At 49.6% G+C, this 19402-nt stretch overlaps 1 protein-coding gene across 1 annotated transcript in view; it reads left to right on the forward strand.

Annotated features, from left to right (window-relative positions):
* Nucleotides 1-15113, forward strand: part of ACTR3B (actin related protein 3B) — a 105594-nt gene extending 90481 nt beyond the window's left edge. The window contains exons 10-11 of the mRNA XM_024739145.1: nt 11550-11731; nt 14788-15113. Of these exons, the coding sequence (XP_024594913.1) occupies nt 11550-11731; nt 14788-14800 (195 nt within the window). The 3' untranslated portion in view covers nt 14801-15113. The remainder of the gene's footprint in view (nt 1-11549; nt 11732-14787) is intronic.
* Nucleotides 15114-19402: the final 4289 nt, after the last annotated feature.

Here is a 19402-nt window from a genome sequence, read left to right on the forward strand (position 1 = left end):
CAAGGGGCTGCACCCCAACTGTAGGGTTGACCCCGATGGTGAGAAAGGTCAGCTCAGCACAGGAGTTCGTTCGCACGATGGCGATTCTGAATAAGGAAGAGGATAGAGGATCAGTACTCACTGCTTAAGAAGGCATGAAGGTGTGTCATCCATTTAAGAAAGCTTTTAGCTTAAAATGGATAAAATAAGGTTTTGGTGAATGAATAAATGGAACTAATTGAGTCCCCTAGAAATTTTACGTAAGGGACTATAGCTGAGAAGTTGCTGTGTTGATTCGTAAAGACAAAGGTCCTCTGTACTTTGCCGGCTCTAATGGATGGTAAGGATGAAAACGTTTCCGCAGTGCCTCTGGGAGTGAGTGTTATCAGGGAGTGGGCACGGGTGGGTGCGTGGGGATGGAGAGATGGCAGGAGGGTCCCTCCCCTCCATCCGCCCGAGATGCTTTCCCCTCCTCTCCCTTCTCCATCCATCCCGTTTCTAACATCCGCTTTGCACTGTGGTGTGTGAGCCTGGATCATAGAAACCCCGTCCTTCACTTGCTACACCCAAGGTGCCCACCGCCGCACTGATGGGCTGGAGCTGCCTTACCATCTCACCTTGAATGCGCAGGTGCCCAGAAGGAAATATTCAGCACCTTCTCGACCCTTGAGATTTTGTAGTCTTATTAGGAAAACTATATATGTTAATATGTGATCGAGGTTAAGCCTCTGATCTATCTACAAATGCTGCAGGATTTCAGAGGAGAAATGAGAGTGAAAAGATGGTATTTGGCTGGGCTTTCGCTGTCAGGTGAAATAATTTGGAGGGGAGCCCAGGTGGGGTGCTGGAGCTGGCATTATTCTCAGTTGGAGAGATTGGGGGTGAGCCGCAGTGCACTCCACCAGCAGGATGATGTAGAGAAATGACCTTCTTTTACATAAGGCAGTTTTTATCTGACAGGAGAGCTGAGAACGCAAACACCACTTCTCAGAGAACAGACGAGTGCGCCGAGGTATAGGACTGTGATCCCACCTGGCTGTTTCACTTGTCTTCATAGGAGTCTAAGATTGACCAGCAGATTTAACTGAAGTTCTTTCAAAAGAGCATCTAATCCACACCAGGTTTTAAATACGAAAACCAGAACATTTAGTGGGCTATATTCTATGGACTTTTATGCCGTATACACATCTTAGGCACAGAGCTATGGCTTTTGAAATACATACAGCACTGCCTGATCTATGCCCTTGGGTTGTGCAGTCTTGTCCTTGGCGATCTGGAGAAATTGGAAGGTTCTTCATCACCAGCAGGCTGTGGTCAGCACTGGAGATAAGAGGTCTGCAGAGCTCCTTGAGGCCACAGGGGACACGTTGGACGGCGGGATGGAGTAGTAGTTCTGTTGTCCTAAAGATAATACAACTTGTTAGATGCCCTTTCTAGAGATAGTGTGCCTAGTAATGAGTGAGAGTTGGACTGTTCCCTCAGGGAGCGTGGTGGATGCTGCGATGCACCACATACATCCCCCTCCCCACTGCCCCCAGTGATGAAGGTCTTAGCTCCAGCAGACACCTCTCAGCCGGCAGCCCCCATGGGGATGCCTGGGCTGCAGCCTCCCCAAGGTCACATCCATTTCATGGACCCCTGTTCTCCCACCCACTCTCCCTCCAGTGACTCGCTGAAGTGGGGGGAGGGAGGTAACAGAGTCACTGCCCTCTGGCTTCAACTTGGATCAACTCTGAAGGGTTGACAGCCTGGCTCACAGCCTCCACGCAGGGTCAGCTGAAGTCTTCTTTAGACTGCATCCGACTTGACCCCTCCCTCTTGACAGTGCTCCCCTCCCCTCCCCTTTCCTCCACTTCCCTTCCTTTCTTTCCCCTTCCATCCCCATCCCCATCCCCATCCCCATCCCCATCCTCAATGACAACCCCATCACCATCACCACCATCACCCTCATCATCCCCATCTCCATCTCTATCTCCATCCCCACCACCATCCCCATCCCCATCTCCATCTCCATCCCCATCTCCATCTCCAACACCATCACCATAACACATCTCCATCTCCATCATCACCATCACCCTCATCATCCCCATCTCCATCTCTATCTCCAACCCCACCACCACCCCCATCCCCATCCCCATCTCCATCTCTATCTCCATCTCAGAGTCAGCCTCCCAGGACCCATTCTGACAAAGTGGCTTATGGTTTCACAAAGGAGACAGCCCTGTGATCACATGATGGCTGTGTGGTCTAGTGCAGAGGTGTGCATGCCAGAGAATAGGGAGAGAGGATTTTCCTCTCTTGTGGGGGGGGTGGTCACATCAATCTGAATGGAACTTTATTATTTTTAAGGATGTAGGAGTTCCCCAGGTGGCCTTGAATGAAGAGGCAAAGCACAGAGACTGGTGTGCAGAGGGAGGTGAGCACTGCAGCCAGAGGTTGGGATGGCCCGGCATGGGTGTGGAGAGACCAGGCAGGACCCATGGAGCCTTGGCTGCCATGCTCGGGGCTTCACCCTGGAGCCAGTGGAGGCCATGGAAGGACTGCAAGCAGCAAAGGAATGTGAGCATATTTCTCTGCAAGAAAGGCCATTATTGTAGCACAGCGTCAACTGGGGGTGGGAAGGCAGGGTTCCCACCCAGAGCTGGAGGTCCAGATGGCTCCTCTCTGCTGATTCAAATGCCTCCAGGCCTCTAAGATACAACTGGGATGCCATCTCCTGTGAATGGATGTCTCCTTTCCTTAATGCTGCCAGACCCCCTGGTGTGTAGCACACAACTCCACACGTTCCCCTGTGGATTCCTGTACAGCCCCTGTAAGTCCATCAGTCATGGGGTGTGCCATTGCTCATAGGATATGCCACTGGCTGTAGGTTGTGCCAGCGGTTTTAAGTATGCCTCGGTCATAGGGTATGCCAGTGGTTCTAGGGTGTGCCATTTTTGAGGCTGCCTCTGTTCTCTGGACCAGATCACACTTTGACTTCTTTTAATCACAAAGAGAAATTTTAAGACACCAAGATATAGAAACTGGCTCATGTGTGTGGAAGGCCCTATATGTTCTACCAAGGGCAGTGGTCGGAGAGTTTCCAGCTTGTTCGGCTTCTCGGCCCTGCCTCTGGCGGGGGGGGACTTAGAATTGTCTGAGCAGGGACTTCCCTGGCGGTCCACCTTCACCTTCCAATGCAGATGGTGCGGGTTCGATCCCTGCTCGGGGAGCTAAAATCCCACATGCCTCGTGGCCAAAAAACCAAAACATAAAACAGAAGCAGTATTGTAACAAATTCAATAAGACTTTAAAAATGGTCCACATAAAAAAAAAATCTTTAAAAAAGAATTGTCTGAGCAGTGCTTTGCCCCGGGGGTGCACACAGAGGCACACAGAGCAACGGCAGAGGGGCTTTCTCACAGGACGGGCAGACAGAAGCCTGGTGCCCTCACCAGCAACACCACAGAGGGGTTCTCTCCATTTCTGTCGTGTTTTTAGCCATTAGAGACTTGAGATGAAAACCAAGGACAATCTCTCTACCTTATTCGGAGCACAAAGGGTGCATCTCTCCCTAATCTGTGACTTTTCTCAGGGGAGAGATTGTCGATGGTGGAGAAATCCAATTACCGCTTTCTTTTCTCTCTAATCTGTACATATCAGAAAGCGCATGCAAGCAGGGTTTCCTTCCTCAGGGCCGGTAATTGGGGAATAAGCACGTGTTCGTATTTGCCGTCGGATGAGGGCCCGTCTTCCTGGAGAGGGCTGGCCCTGGGTGGACCTTGCCGTCAGCTCTGTTGGTGTCACTTGCTGCAGGAGGGAGGAAAAAGGATTACGTAGTTGTTGGGGGGTTCCGTCCCTTTTGGGAGTTTTCCAAGCAGTTACCATTATATGATTTATTTAATCTTCAAATTTTATTGAGGGCCTATTATATGCCAGTGTATCAGTCTTCTAGACCTGCCACAAAAAACTACCACAGACTGGGTGGTTTAAACAACTCAGATTTCTTGTCTCCTGGTTCTAGAGGTGGGAAGTCCCAGATCAAGGTGTCTGCTGGGTTGGTTCCTTCAGAGGCCTCTCTCTTCTCAGCTTGTAGACACGTGTCTTGATCGCCACATAAATGCATGTCTGCTTGTCTTGTATGCACGTCTGACTCTGTGTTTGAATTTCCGCCTTTGATAAGGACACCAGCCATCTTGGATGAGGGCTCCCCTACTGACCTCATTTTAACTTGATTTGCTCTGTAAAGACCCTATTTCCAAATAAGACCACGTCATGAGGTACTGGGGTCAAGGGTCCGAAATACGCGTTTCAGGGAGGACCCAGTTTGATCCCCAACAGTTGGCGGGGTGTGAAGTCCTTCTTTCCCCTTTGCCCCATGTTTGGGGGTGTCTTGGTCTATATTTATATCTATGCCTAAATCCCTACAATTTGCAAGAGCGTATGCATGCTTTCCCAAACCATGCAAGAGACATGTGGAATTTCATTCCTGTAACAGGTCAGCATCGTGACCCATAAGCCCAGGAAGAGAGAAGCGGACGCTGGGTGGCCAGCACTGCCAGGCTGCCGGCCTGGCCTCTGCCCACAGATGCACATGCGCGGCCAGAGTCTCCCTCATAAAGGACGTCCCTCCCTTGGACCTTAATTTCTCTCCGGAGCTGGAGGCCCCATGCTCAGCGCCTCTGCTCCAAGCTCTTAAGCATGACCCAGATCACTCTTTTGTGTCCTTTCCAGAATTAAAAGAACCTTCTTGGTCAAGCCTGCAGTCAATGACATCTTTTCTGGTGGCAAAAAGTAAACCACATCTAACATCTGTGATTCTAACGTGCGCTCTGTGCCGTGCAGCCCCTCCCCTGCCTTCTCCAGGGAGCCCGCTTGGGGCTGAGCCACCCGGCTCCCCAGCGAGGACCCAGCATGGACTGGGCTTCCCCACAGATCTCCCCCACGGGAGGGGGAGGGAGTGGGGGGCAGCTGCCGAAGGCGAGGGGCACGTGGAGCTTTAGGGATAAGTTGCGGGTTTTCTTGCAGACATTTGGCAACTGTCTGCCAGTGTAATTTAAATGGTTTTCTTTTTTAAAATTTATTTATTTATGGCTACGTTGGGTTTTCGTCGCTGCATGCGGGCTTTCTCTAGTTGTGGAGAGTGGGGGCTGCTCTTCGTTGCGGTGCGCAGGCTTCTCTTCGTTTAGGTGTGCGGCCTTCTCATTGCCGTGGCTTCTCTTGTTGTGGAGCACGGGCTCTAGGCACGCGGGCTTCAGTAGTTGTGGCATGCGGCTCAGTAGTTGCGGCTCGTGGGCTCTAGCACGCAGGCTCAGTAGTTATGGCATGTGGGCTCAGTAGTTGTGGCTCGCAGGCTCTAGAGTGCAGGCTCAGTAGTTGCGGTGCACGGGCTTAGTTGCTCCGTGGCATGTGGGATCTTTCTGGACCAGGGATCGAACCCGTGTCCCCTGCATTGGCAGGCGGATTCTCAACCACTGTGCAACCAGGGAAGCCCCTAAACTGTTTTAAAAAATTAAATTCTGTCCAAAGTTTCCAGTTTAGAGCCGCAGACGGTGTGTTGGTTTCAAGCTGTTTTTCAGGATGATCTACTCAGAACTGGATCTGTAAGAAGCAGCCAGGCCGAGCTGGGAGGGCAGGCCAGGCATGGGATTGAAGTCAGCCGTGTGTGCCTAGCTCCCGCCCCATCCATCACCCGCAGCCCCGGGACCTGGGGACCACTGGCAGTATCAGAGAAGCTCTCAGAGTCTGCATTTCTGACCAGACTGTGCATCTACTTGACCAGCTCTCAGATAAGACAACCGTGCAGCTTCCTTGTAGAATTACATCCTTCTAGCATTTTCTATTGGAAATCTCTGAAGAGATTCTGAGAACAGCTTCTTGGTGCAAAGATTCTCATCAGACTGTTTATTCCCTCTCTCCCCATGAAGTATGTCGGGAATAAAATTAGAGCCAATCATGTGTCTGGCCACAGTCACCTGGTTAAAGCGCTCAGTCACTGGGCAGTTGTCACTCAGAAGGTGGTTTCAGAGACCCTCCCCCTGCCCCCCGACAAAACCACCGAAGAGCGTGTTTCCCACTGCCCCGTCTTGTGCATTCGTTATTTTATTTATGTCCCTAAAAATGGCCACCAGGTTCCCTGAGTTTCCATCACTGTATTTGCTTCTACTCTTGGGGAGGGAGAGGGACAGTGCTATGGGGGAAACAGAGGTCGGCGGGGGGAGGAGGCGATCTGAAAGTGGCGGTGTGAGATGGAGAAGGCCTCGGGACACCTGGTGGTGAGGGATGTGTCCTGGGAACCAGTGATTGCTCAGGAGGCAGGAGGGGCAGGGCTGGTAGGGGAGGGAACGGGGGAGGGCAGGTGCCCAGGGGAGGTCGAGCCCTGCCACCCTCCGGGTGGGGAGATGGGCCTTGGGGAATCTGCAGGCAGCTGCGGGACAGGGGATGGGAGGACGGGGTTGAGGGGCTCGTGGTGATGTGGTGAAGAAAGGGAGGGTTTTCTCCAGCTTTGGCCCTGCTGGAGCTCCTGGACCCTCGCTGGGTGGCGGGGCACTGGGTTCCTGGCTGCGGGCGGGTCAGCGTGTCCCCCATGCATGGGGCCTGCTTTTAAGTGCTCACGTATTCCAGGAGGTCACGTTCAAAGCAGGCATGGGCCACCATTCCGAAAATATAGTCCATGGATTCCCTTACTTTTGGGGAGCAGTCATACCCCATTGTGAGTTTGTGGCCTGTTATGAATGACGTGGAACGTGGTGGCTCCTCTCGATGGACCCCATGCCCTGAACGACCCTGACGTTCCCCACCCCAGGCCCTGGCTGGCTTACCTCCTCCAGGTCTTCTCCATCACCTTTTCTTCCAAACCCACCTGTCTCCTGTCCCCCAAGGATGTTGTGAGGTGGGTAGTTAGCCGTCTGACGGACTCAGGGCAACACTGACCTTCTGATCTGGGGTTATGGCATCAGGATGGTGACTTTGGACGTCAGCCCGACTGCGAATTGGCTTGGTTTCTCTGTATTTCAATTGTCGTGTGCCGTGTCAGCCAACGCCTGGCTATTCCAACAGTCCAGTGTTGCCGGGTCTGTCTCCGTAACAGGGCCCTGGCTGGCCCTGACCTGCAGGGTGGCCATGGGGCTGAAACGCAGACACAGCTGGTCCTTGCTTTACGAGACAGGCGTGTTCCTGGAAAGCCACACATTGCAGCAGATTTTCCCATGAAAAGTAATGGCAGGTGAGGCGGTCCTAGGTGTGTCCCTCTGCATGTTTCTACTAACAATCAGTATAACGGTTCCCACTATTACTTGTAACAATAGCATACACTAAGTGACAATGAAAATACATAACGCACAGTGTGGGCGCTAAGGGGTGGGGTTCTGGAGTGGGGCTGGGATCAAATTCCAAGCTTTTCATTTCTGGTCAAGAGATCTTTGGTGAGTTATTTCACCTCCTCTGTGCCTCACTTTCCCACCTGTCAGATGGAGGTCCTAATACTTGCTGCTTCATAGGGTTGTCTGAGAATTCAAAAGGTGTACATTCCTGGCTCATTGTAAGTGCTCGATAACTTTTAGTTAAAGGTGTTCCCTATAAAATGAAAGGGAAAAAGAAATATGCGTGTGGCTTCCTTTGGTTGTAGAGGTCTGTAGGGCTTGCTGGAAAGAAACAGACGACCCTGGGGAAGACAGGGGGGTGACTGGTGGTGGATGAAGGAAAACATCACAGAGAAAGGAAGGGGGAATCGAAGGAGAGAAGGGCCACTGTGACATCACTGACACATCACGATGACATCATCAAACAATGGTGTTGCACTCTTGGTGGGAATGTAAATTGGTGCAGCCACTATGGAGAACAGTATGGAGGCTCCTGAAGTAACTAAAAATAGAGCTACCATATGATCCAGCAATCCCACTCCTGGGCATATATCCAGACAAAACTATAATTCAAAAAGACACATGCACCCCTATGTTCATAGCAGCACTATTCATAATAGCCAAGACATGGAAGCAACCTAAATGTCCATCGACAGATGAATGGATAAAGGAGATGTGGTACATATCTACAATGGAATATAAAAAAAGAATGAAATATTGCCATTTGCAGCAACATAGATGCAACTAGAAATTATCATACTAAGTGAAGCAAGTCAGAAAGAGGAAAAGACAAATACCATATGATACCACTTATATGTGGAATCTAAAATATGACAGAAATGAACATATTTACAAAACAGAAACAGACTCATAAACACAGAGAACAGACTTGTGGTTGCCGGGGGGAAGGGAGAGGGGGAGGGATGGATTGGGAGTTTGGGATTAGCAGATGCAAACTATTATACAGAGAATGGATAAACAACAAGGTCCTACTGTATAGCACAGGGAACTGTATTCAATATCCTGTGATAAACCATAACGATAAAGAATCTGAAGGGCTTCCCTGGTGGCGCAGTGGTTGAGAGTCCACCTGCCGATGCAGGGGACACGGGTTCGTGCCCCGGTCCGGGAAGATCCCACATGCCGCGGAGTGGCTGCGCCCGTGAGCCATGGCCGCTGAGCCTGCGTGTCTGGAGCCTGTGCTCCACAACGGGAGAGGCCACAATGGTGAGAGGCCCGCGTACAGCAAAAAAAAAAAAAAGAATCTGAAAAAGAATGTGTGTATGCGTATACCGGAACCAGTTTGCTACACACCAGAAATTAACACAACATTGTAAATCAACTGTACTTCAAAAAAACAGCTATGCTGCAGAAGGAGATGGTGCTGGGACTCCTTGCAGCTCCGATGCACCCACAGAGCAGAGATGAGGCCACAGTCTCCTCATCACGTGACTCCCTGGCCCCCTGACTCCCAGGAGAGGCTGCCCGATTGATTTCTCCTTGCTCACATCTCTTTATAACATCAAATTTAAATCGAAGAGAAAACCTTGTGTAATTTCCTGGAACCAGAGCTTCCTGATGATCTCCTGACTTTTTCTCAGGCAGGCAGCAGGACAGGAGAGAAGCCAGTCCCACCGCGCAGCACCGGGAATCCCACGGAGCCGGGGACCACAGGAGCAGGGGGTCTCGCAGGGGTGAGGGCACGCCCAGGAGTGTTGTCGCGCCCTAAGCACTGCAGCCCGGGCAGCTCCCTGCCGTCCCGCGCATCGGCCCACGTCCACGGGCTTCAGAGGATTCCAAAGCTTAAATGAAAACCGCCCAACGAGTGGAGGACTCTTTACCATCCGATCCAAACGCCTCTCCCAGGGGCCTGTTGGCAAGGTGTGAGCTGTGAAGAATATTTCCCACTGCTTTCCAAAATGAATGCTCACACTTCCATTTTAACTTCACTTGCATAGCTGGCAAGAAGAAAGATCTAGACCCATAATCTGAGAGATTTTGTAAGCTAGCAAGAGAATGGATTCAGTTTACATAGAGGCAATGTTACTCGGAAGAGATCGGTTAGGTCAAAGTTACTGGGTTAATTATAGCAAGTTGGTAAGTGAATTCAATTTTCTATGGCAAACATTCTTCCTAACTCTAAGGGGACAGGCATGATTTTCTGCGAAAGCATATTCTAAGATTTCTTCTAACAAGCATTTAAGGGGATCTTGAGTTAATCTAGGTTTAAGGTTGTAGGTAGGTAATGAGGACAAATTCTCTGAAGATGGAGGCTGATAATGATCAGACATAGAGCATGTCCAATTTGACCTTAAAGGAAACTTTGTCCCCCTTGGCAGGGAATATCTTTTGTTCTGCTGCAAAGCATGTGGCTGTAACAATGAATGAACAAAGTGCAAGCGGCCGACAGGAGAGTGTTTTCCATATCGTGCAAAAGTCACGTTTTTATCCGTGATTTTTCCTAGCCTGCAAACTAGTAAAAGAAGAGCACAGGAAGCTCCAGCTAAGCAGACGAAAAGGGAACAATAAAGATAAGAACGGAAATCAGAGACCTAGACGGCAGATAAACGAGAGAGAAAATCAGTGACACTTGGAAGTTGCTTCTTGGAAAAGGTCAACCAAATTGATAAATCTCTAGCAAGACTGATTGGGAAATAAAGAGATGAGGCCCAAATTACCAGTGTCAGGGATAAGAGGGAAATATCCTACATGATAAGGATAAGAGAAGATTTTGAACAATTTATGCCCAAAAACATCCACAAATTCCACAACTTAGATAAAAATGGGTAAATTTCTTGAAAGACAAACTATCAAAACTCACCCAAGAAGGAGTAGATACACTGAATCGCCCTGCGTTTATTTAAAAAATTGAATTTGTAGTTAAAAACCTTCACATAAAGAAAACTGTAGCCTTAGTGGTGAAGTCTGCCAAAATTTAAGGAAGACGTAATACCAATTCTAAACAAACTTTCAGAAAACTGAAGAGGAGAGAATACTTTCCAAATCATTCTCAAAGTCCAGTATTACATCGCTACCCAAACCAGAAAAAGACAATACAAGAAAATAAAACCACAGACCAATAGACATGATGAACTCAGATGTTCTTAACACAACTTTAGCAGTTTGAATCTAAAAATATATAATATATCATGGCCAAAAGGGGTTTATCCCAGGAATGTGAGATTGGCATTTAAAAATCAACATAACCCCATTTGTTTCTTTTTTCTTTTTTCTTTTTCTTTTTTTTTTTTGCGGTATGCGGGCCTCTCACTGCTGTGGCCTCTCCCGTTGCGGAGCACAGCCTCCGGACGCGCAGGCTCAGTGGCCATGGCTCATGGGCTCAGCCACTCCGCGGCATGTGGGATCTTCCCGGACCGAAGCATGAACCCATGTCCCCTGCACCAGCAGGCGGACTCTCAGCCACTGTGCCACCAGGGAAGCCCTATTTTTGCTTTTATTTCCTTTGCTTTAGGAGACAGGTAAAAAAAAAAAATTGCTATGATTTATGCCAAAAGTGTTCTGCCTCTGTTCTATTCTAGAAGTTTTATGGTTTCAGGTCTTACATTTAGGTCTTTAATCCATAATAAAATCTCCTTGCAAGCTCAGGAGAGAAGTGTGCAAGGCTGAATAATGCCTGCCAAAGATGCCCAGCTCCTAATCCCTGGAACCTGTGGATGTTAACCTTATATGGCAAAAGGGACATTACAGATATGATTAAGTTAAGATCTTAAAATGGGGCAGTTACCGTGGATAATCTAGGTGGACCCTAAATGTATCCCAAACGTCCTTGTAAGACGGAGCCAGAGGGAGACTCTTAGGTTGCAGGAGAAGGCAACGTGACAGTCGAAGCAGGTGCTATGCTGCTTGCTTTGACGCTGAAGGCAGTTGCTGTGGCCCATTCCAGAAGGAATGAGCCCTTGAAGCTGGAGAAGGCAAGGGAACAGATTCTCCCCTAGAGCCCTGGATGCAGCATGGCTTTAGCAGCACCTTGATTTGACCCAGTCCTGGTTTTTGACTTCTAAACTCCAGAACCATAAAAGAAGCTATGTGTGTTGTTTCAATTCACCGTTTGTAGTAATTTGTTACAGCAGCCATAGGAAACTCATACAGGGAGAAAACTTTATATGAGAAAAAGCATCTGTCCAAGGGGGGGACCCTGCAGTAGACATCCTAGATGTGTTGGTTTGCTAGGTGGACAGGGTGGCTTACACAAGAGGATTTGTCTTACAGGTCTGGAGGCTGAGCTCGAGGTGTTGGCAGGGCTGGTTTCTGAGGCTGGTTGGGAGAAGCTGTTCCAGGCCCCTCTCCTGGCTGCTGGTGGTTCGCTGGCAATCTTTGCTGTTCTTTGCCTTGTGGGTGTGCTGCCTGGACTACATGACAGACCCGATAAAACCCTGGACACCACGGCACAGGTGAGCTTCCCTGGTTGGCAACACTTCCCATGCGTTGTGTTGTCACACACTTGCTGGGAGTTGTGTGTTCCCCTGTAACTGCACTGGGAGAGAGACCTGCAAGCTTGGGGCTGCTTCCTCCAACCACGACCTTTTCTTATTGCTGGTTTTAATCTGTATCTTTTCTTTATCATAAACCATAGCCACGAGGATACCAGCTTTTTCTGAGTCCTGTGGGTCCTTTTAGTGAATCATCAAGTTCGAGAGTAGTCTTGGGGACCCACTGACACAGATATATCACATAGACCCACACACACATCTTGGGTGAAAATGGAGTTCTGTACGCAATGATGAACCTCTATAGTCTTTGTTTGAGTAGTGCATGATAATAATGTGTTTTGGGTGCTGAGAATGGAATGGGAGTGTCAAGAGAATTGGCCTTGGGTGCATCAGCTCTATGGTCCAGGTGATGCTCTGTCTTGGTCCTGCAGCAGAGGAAGAATAAGAGGGCTGAGATTTGTTTCCCTGGTGATGGTGGCCATGTGGTCATCTATCAATGGGCTATAGGTATCTCTCTTCCTGTCCTGTAATAGTGGGCACAGGGGCAGGTAACATCCGAGGCTTGGAGTTGACCAATGGATCCATAGAGAATTTGGTTCCTTCCCCCACTTCAGAACTGTGATGAAGTGCCAGGCTGTGGGTGTGAGATCTGTCTTCCCCCATGGCTGCCCAGAGGTGCTGGTGACACAACCTTGATGCGTGAGGAGAAAATGCCCCGTGGGATGACTTTGATCAACGAGGAAGGTCTATGCAAGGAGCCAGCATCCTCCCACTTCCTTCCCAGATAAATGGTTCTGAGATGCAGAGGTTCTAGACATTCCCATAACATCTCTTATGACTAAGCACTAGGTGTGTTTTTCGTGAAAGTGTAGCCAGCTCTGAAAAGCATGACCTTTTATCTTCTTTCCCCTCTTCCCTACCTCGTTCTCCTTTCCCTGTCGCTCTGGCTTCCTTAAGGTTGCACCTGCAATCAAACGTGAGCACATCATCTTTGCTCAGGCTGTGTTACAGGGAATCCCGGCTAACACAGCATGCTCTGATAATGGGATGGATTAAAGGAAGTTGTGATCAATGGAATTTTGCAGAACAACTTGCCTTCCTCGAGAGACATGGCTCTGTTGTCCGAGTCATCACAGAATGAGTGCTACAGGGGTAACCTGGGCTTGGCAAGTGGCTCAATGTTTCCCAGCTCTTCAGGGTATGAGGACACTTTTTAACGTAAAGAAGTGTGTAGGTGCTCACATAATGACAGTTGAATGTTTAACATCAGTGCCAAAGTTCTTCTTTGCCTCTCCAGATGCACTCTCTGGCCTTCTCCATCTGTTCTGAGCCCCGAGAGGTAGCCCTATATTGACTCACCAGGTCCTGGGCCCTAGGTTCCCCGTGGGGGTGGGGAGAGCCCAGAGGAGGGTGAGGTCACAGTGCTAATTTCTCTGACCGCTTCAGCTGTGGAGCTGCGACTGGCTACAGCCCCTCCGCTGCCCCCTCATCTAGAGATGGAAGGCTCTCCACTCCTCCTAGCTCTGGGGAGCATCACCGTCTTTTCCTGATTTCCCTGGATTAATAGTCCTCTCAGTAAACTCCTCAGTCACCCCCTTTGAGTGTCCATTTATTTCCTTCTGGGACTTTGACTGGTAGAGTCTATCTTGAGCCAACTCATAAAGTCAGAGATGTATCTGTAGGAATGTGTTTAGTGCATCTATGTTTTGTAAGTCACAATAGCACCACGTATATTCCCCAAATTGTGTGTACAGTCATCACTGTTTATTCAGTGTTCAGTCAATGCTTGGTTTGAGTATAGATCTCTAGGCCCCTTGTGATGATTTCCCAGGCTCCCAGCAAGGATCCAGAGCTCTGAGCTTGGAAACCCCTGTCATAGATCATTGGAAATTGAGGCATCAATCACCCTTGGCTTGAAAACTACTTGTGACTTGAATGTCGTGGTCCCCAACCTGGCAATAACAGAACCACCTTCTGAGTTTCACCCCTGACGATCAGTGACGTTTGAGATCAAGGATTTAAGTAACTGAGAGTTCCCCTACGAGGACTAGGGAGTTTGAGTCATAAAACGTTAGCTGTTGGAAATAAAATTCAGCAATGGGAGTGAACGGTTTACTAACGGTACCTTACATACCATCAGGGCGCACAGAAGTTTCAGCACTTCCTCTCTTCCTGGATACACAGGAAATGTTTCCCGGCCCCATGGCAATAACTAATCCCGGCCGCTAGGCTGGGAGCAGACGCGGTCTGGGTCACCTGGGGGGAGCAGGTAAAGCTGCTGGGGGTTCTCCATGGGCTCTTCCCCTGATGTAGGGACTCTGATATCACAGTCAGGTTGTGTCACAGTGAGCGAGCTATCCAGACCCTCAGTGGACTTGGAGTGAGCACAGGATAAACCTCATTGGGATAGTCTGGAATTGATTCTAATCACAACGAAACCGAGCTTCTCCTAACTGATTTGCCATTGTTGAGATATTGCTCAACCATGATTACTTATAATTCTGAAACTATACTGCATCTTGGGAAAAGGCTTATAATACAAGGTTAAGTAAAACAATCAGGCTACAAAATTGTATGTAGTTGATATATAGTCATTGAAAAATATATACGTGGCCCACACTGGATAGAAATGTATAAAAGTGAAAATACTTGTCTAAAGGTGATGGGGATGATGAGTCATTCAAATGAAAAAAAAAAACTTTGTCTTTGGGCTTCCCTGGTGGCACAGTGGTTGAGAGTCCGCCTGCCGATGCAGGGGCCACGGGTTCGTGCCCTGATCCGGGAAGATCCCACATGCTGCGGAGCGGCTGGGCCCGTGAGCCATGGCCACTGAGCCTGCGCGTCCAGAGCCTGTGCTCCGCAACGGGAGAGGCCACAGCAGCGAGAGGCCCGTGTACCGCAACAAACAAACAAAAACAACTGCTTTGAAATGCCTTTAAAATCTTTGAAATGATACTGATAGTTTCCTCTTCCTTCTTCTCCTTCTTCGCCTCTTCCTCCTATTTTATTTTTGCAAGAACTGGGAAGTAGGCATTTCTTTATGGCAACGGCAAGATGAGTGGACTCTGCTGATCCCGTGGGTGGAGATGGAGCTGGAAGGAGGGACCCTGCCAGGCTGTGCAGCCCGATCTGGTGGTAGCTGCCCCGGAGGAAGGCTGTTTGGGTGCCGTGCAGTTCTCGGAGGATTTGAATGAGGTACTTAGAGTGTAAATCTAGACTTTCAGATTGGTTATTTTCATGCTGTTCACATTTTCCATAATTATTATGTTTTTTTAAAATCACTTTTGGCTGTGTTCCATTTGATAACAATACGCCTACAGCGGTGGTTCTCAACCAGGGACAGTCTTGCCTCGGGGGACATCTTGCCACGTTGGGAGATGTTTTTGGCTGTTATGACTGGTTGGGGGGTGTTATCTTGGTGGGTAGAGGCTGGGGATGTGCCCACACCCTACAAGGCACAGGCAAGCCCGCAACCAAGAGCTGTCGGGCTTGTGTGCCAGCAGTGCTACGGGAGCCTGGCCTGAGGGTAGAGGAGGAAGGGTTTCTGTCCCGGGAGCCCACGACCTCAGGGAGGCACAGTTCGAGACCTCCAAGGGAAGGTGAAGGCTCGGGTGACCCCCATGTGTGCAGCCAGCTCCCCATCCACAGGGACCCTCCCTCTGCTGCAAAGGGTTGCACTTGCTTTCACAGGAGCTCTTTCTTCATTCCTCCCAGCAATCACATCTTTCTTTGGTGACAGGCAGGACTGGGGGTACCCGGGAATGGCACGGTCCTGGGGAACAAGCAGAAAAGCTCATCATTTAAAAAAAAATTTATTGAAGTATAGTTGATTTACAATGTTGTGTTAATTTCTGCTGTACAGCAAAGTGACTCAGTTATACACATATATATTCTTTTTCATATTCTTTTTCATTATGGTATATCATAGGATATTGAATATAGTTCCCCATGCTATACAGTAGGACCTGTTGTTTATCCATCCTACATACAATAGTTTGCATCAGCTCATCCCCAAATTCCAATCCATCCTTTCCCCACCTCCTCTTCCCCTTGGCAACCGCAAGTCTGTTGTCTATGTCTGTGAGTCTGTTTCTGTTTCATAGATAGGTCTAAAATATGACTTATATGTCACATTTTATTATTTTAAATTAATTAATTAATTTTTGGCTGCGTTGGGTCTTTGTTGCTGTGCGCAGGTTTTCTCTAGTTGCGGCGAGCGGAGGCTACTCTTCATTGCGGTGTGCGGGCTTCTCATTGCGGTGGCTTCTCTTGTTGCGGAGCACGGGCTCTAGGCACGAGGGCTTCAGTAGTTGTGGCGCACGGGCTTAGTTGCTCCGTGGCAAGTGGGATTTTCCTGGACCAGGGCTCGAACCCATGTCCCCTGAATTGGCCGGTGGATTCTTAACCACTGTGGCACCAGGGAAGTCCCATATGTCATATTTTAGATTCGACATATAAATGATATCATATGGCATTTGTCAGGAAAGCTTAGCTTGACCTTCATCTAAATCAAACCCACTAGGAGAGCATCTGCAGCACCCTCCTTGTAGATTATAAGGTCAGCAGCGGAGGGAATTGCTGGAGAGATTCCTGGAGAGCCTCCTTAGAGGGAGTGGGGCTGGAGTGTATTTTGTGTATTTTGTAGGGGGGGGTGTGGAGGTGGCCAGCCATTCCCCTTCGTGGGGGGGAATCCTGCAGCCCCAGATGCTGGGAGGCCTTCAGGACCTATCTTGCCCACAGAGCTGCCTCAGCTGCCGTCCTGGGTACCACCTTCATGTGGGGCAGGGATGTGGAAGCTGGCCAGCGAGCCCCGTGGGGCAGCTCTGCAGCATCGTGCCCTCCACAGGCGTTCACGCCTGCCAGGTACCCCTGCTCAGACTCCATCACAGCATCGGCTCTGCGGAACCCAGCTGTGATGGGAAAGAGAGGATTCTGGAGGCTCAACACCCAAGGGCTTCCAGAAGGGACTAGAAAGCAGGACTTACCTACAAAAAGGCTGCTCAGGAATGGAAATGTCAAGGCAGTTTGACACAGAGGCACCGCCAGCTGTTGAGATGTGAGGGCTTCTTGGGCAATGATTCACAGCGGGCTATCTATTTTCCTGGCTGTGCTACCGCTGACAAGATGAAGTGCATTCCTGACATCCAGAATTTCCCAGGAAAGATTTCATTGTCTCGTTCTCCTGTGAGAAGTGAGAAGTGAACTTGATATTTCTCTGTTCAACCTTCATCAATAAAAAATTTTTCTGGTTGGCTTATTCCTGTTGATTCTTAATGAAGTGGTGTTTTATGAGATGCCATTCATTTCTAAACTTCAGAGAGAGTCAGGGATATACATGGCATGGTAGAGTGGATGCGTTAAACGTCGAAATGTATATTAATGGCTGTGTGCATACATAACGCGGTGAAATAAATACACACTTATTAGGGATTTAATACATGTCATCCAGAAAGGGATATATCACACATTAAAACATAATTACTGGCTTGAAATGGAAATAGATCATCTGCTAAAGCAGATTCATCAGCCTGACTCCAATACATCACCCGCTGAGCCAGAGAGAACACACACCGGGTCTGACACCGCACTGCCTCGCCCGGGCCCACGGCCACTGATTTAGACCCAAAGCGCTAGTATACTAAATGGGTGACCACCCCTTGCCTGAAATGTATTGTCACCTAGTGAAGAATATTTCTGTGATGGAGCTCATTGACTGAGAATGAAATCCACTCGGTCAGGGCCACCCCGAGCAGGCGCCTGTTGGCGGAGGCCGGGCCCGCAGGAGAAAGCAGCTGGGGTCTGTGAGTCACTCGGCGATGGGCCAGCTCTCGTCCAGGGACACAGAGGAGGTGGCCTCCCTCCCTGTGGTTTGGGCTGGCTCCCCATCTGGCCGCAAGGCCTGGGGGCAGGAGGCTAGCTGCAAAGGGGGACAAGCTTCACTGTGTATTTTGTGTATACGTTCAGCTATGTCAGCCCCTTTCTCTGATCTCCAAACACCATCGTGTGCGGGGTGTGCAGAGGCGTGGAAAACCCTTTCTGTGTGCTTCCTTAGGGTTGCGGCCCACTTTCACCAGAGGGACGTGTGCGTGCACGATGGTATGTGCATGTAGGTGGTGTGTCAATTGGGATGTGTGTGTGTGTGTGTGAAGATATGTGTGTGTGAGGTTTGCTTCAGGCTGTGGGTTTGTGTAGCCGCTGACGCGGAGCTGGGGGCTGGAGTGAGGGGTAGGAGTGCAGAGGACGCTGGCCCATCATCGTTTACAGCCTGCCCTAAAGAGGGTCATGACTCGGCCATGGGCCTGACTGTCTGTGGAGAACCCAGCCCTCCTGCCTCTTAGGTCCCTCTCAGGAGGGGCTGCGTCTTCACAGAGAATCGACAGCGCCCAGGGCACAGGCAGCAGTGGGGCCTCCACGTGATATGGGGCTGATGCTGGATCACAGGGTGAGAGGGCTTAGTTTTGTAAGAAACCCCTGTGTGGTCTTCCCAGTTGGCTGCGCCATGTAGCGTTCCCACCAGCAACGATGAGAGTTCCTGTTGCTCCCCGTGCTCGCCAGCATCTGGTGTGTCGTGACAGCTCATTGTTGCCAAAGGCAGTTTTAAAGAAGTCTAGGTGAGGTTCTCCTTCTAACCTGTTCCCCTCTTTCCTTGCACCTCATTTCACCTCCCAGCCCATTTCCCTCCCAGCCCACACAGCCCCGGGACCCTTGGGACACCGTAAGGGTCTGCCGACCCCTGGAGAGTCTCCACTCAGGCTGGTGGTCATGAGAGGCGCCCTGTGCTCTAGGGAGATGCTCCCCCACCCAGACCCCCTTCCATCCATGCAGTTGTTTTGGGGGCTGTTAGAAAGGAAGGGTCTCAGTTTGCTCAATTCACAGAAATGTAAATGGACTGATAACCCCCGAATTCTCTAGATACTCCCATTCTGAAAGTACGGGTCTCTCATTTGTTCAGTGTGTATTTTGCTGCTAAAGACCCAAATTAATTTAAAACCAGAATTCCTAGATCTCTTAGTATCTCTGCTTCCTCCCCTGTAAAATGTTCCTATTGAACTCTAAGGATGAATATCTAAAGTCTTATTGACCAAAGTGATTAAAGGTGAGAAAACATTGAATAAATCTGGCAGAGTTTTGGCAGTCGTAGGGGTGGATGATGGGTATCGGTCACAGAGCAGGCTGGCATTGCCTTTGCCTGTTCTGTGCTTGGCCTCTGAACCACCTTTGCTTTTCAACTTCTTCCCATCTTTCTCCTCTAAAACAACAGGGTCTCTAAAAGTTCCCTCTGACTTTTATTCTCAAACCCACAGAGGCTCCCCAGCAGCAGCATAAAGAGGCCCGTGGTTGGAAGTGGGGGCAGAACAGCCATAGCCGCTCATATGTGGGCTGCTGTTAAATCAGGGGCTGACAAGGGACACTTTGGTAACTAAGTCACTCTTATAAAGGGCTCCATTGCTCTGTGAGCAAGTGACACGGCAGCCCCAGCCTGCCTGTGACATACCCAGCAGTTCTCAAAATCAAACTGTGCAGGGTGGTCACCTGGAGGGGGGAAGAGAGGCTTGTTGAGCATTCAGCTTACTGGGTCCCACCCCCATGGGCTCTGATTCTATGGGCCTCGATGGGGCCCAGGAATCTGTG

The sequence above is a fragment of the Neophocaena asiaeorientalis genome, unplaced genomic scaffold (genome assembly GCF_003031525.2).
Source record: "Neophocaena asiaeorientalis asiaeorientalis breed wild unplaced genomic scaffold, Neophocaena_asiaeorientalis_V1.1 scaffold145, whole genome shotgun sequence".
NCBI classification, from domain to species: Eukaryota; Metazoa; Chordata; class Mammalia; order Artiodactyla; family Phocoenidae; genus Neophocaena; species Neophocaena asiaeorientalis.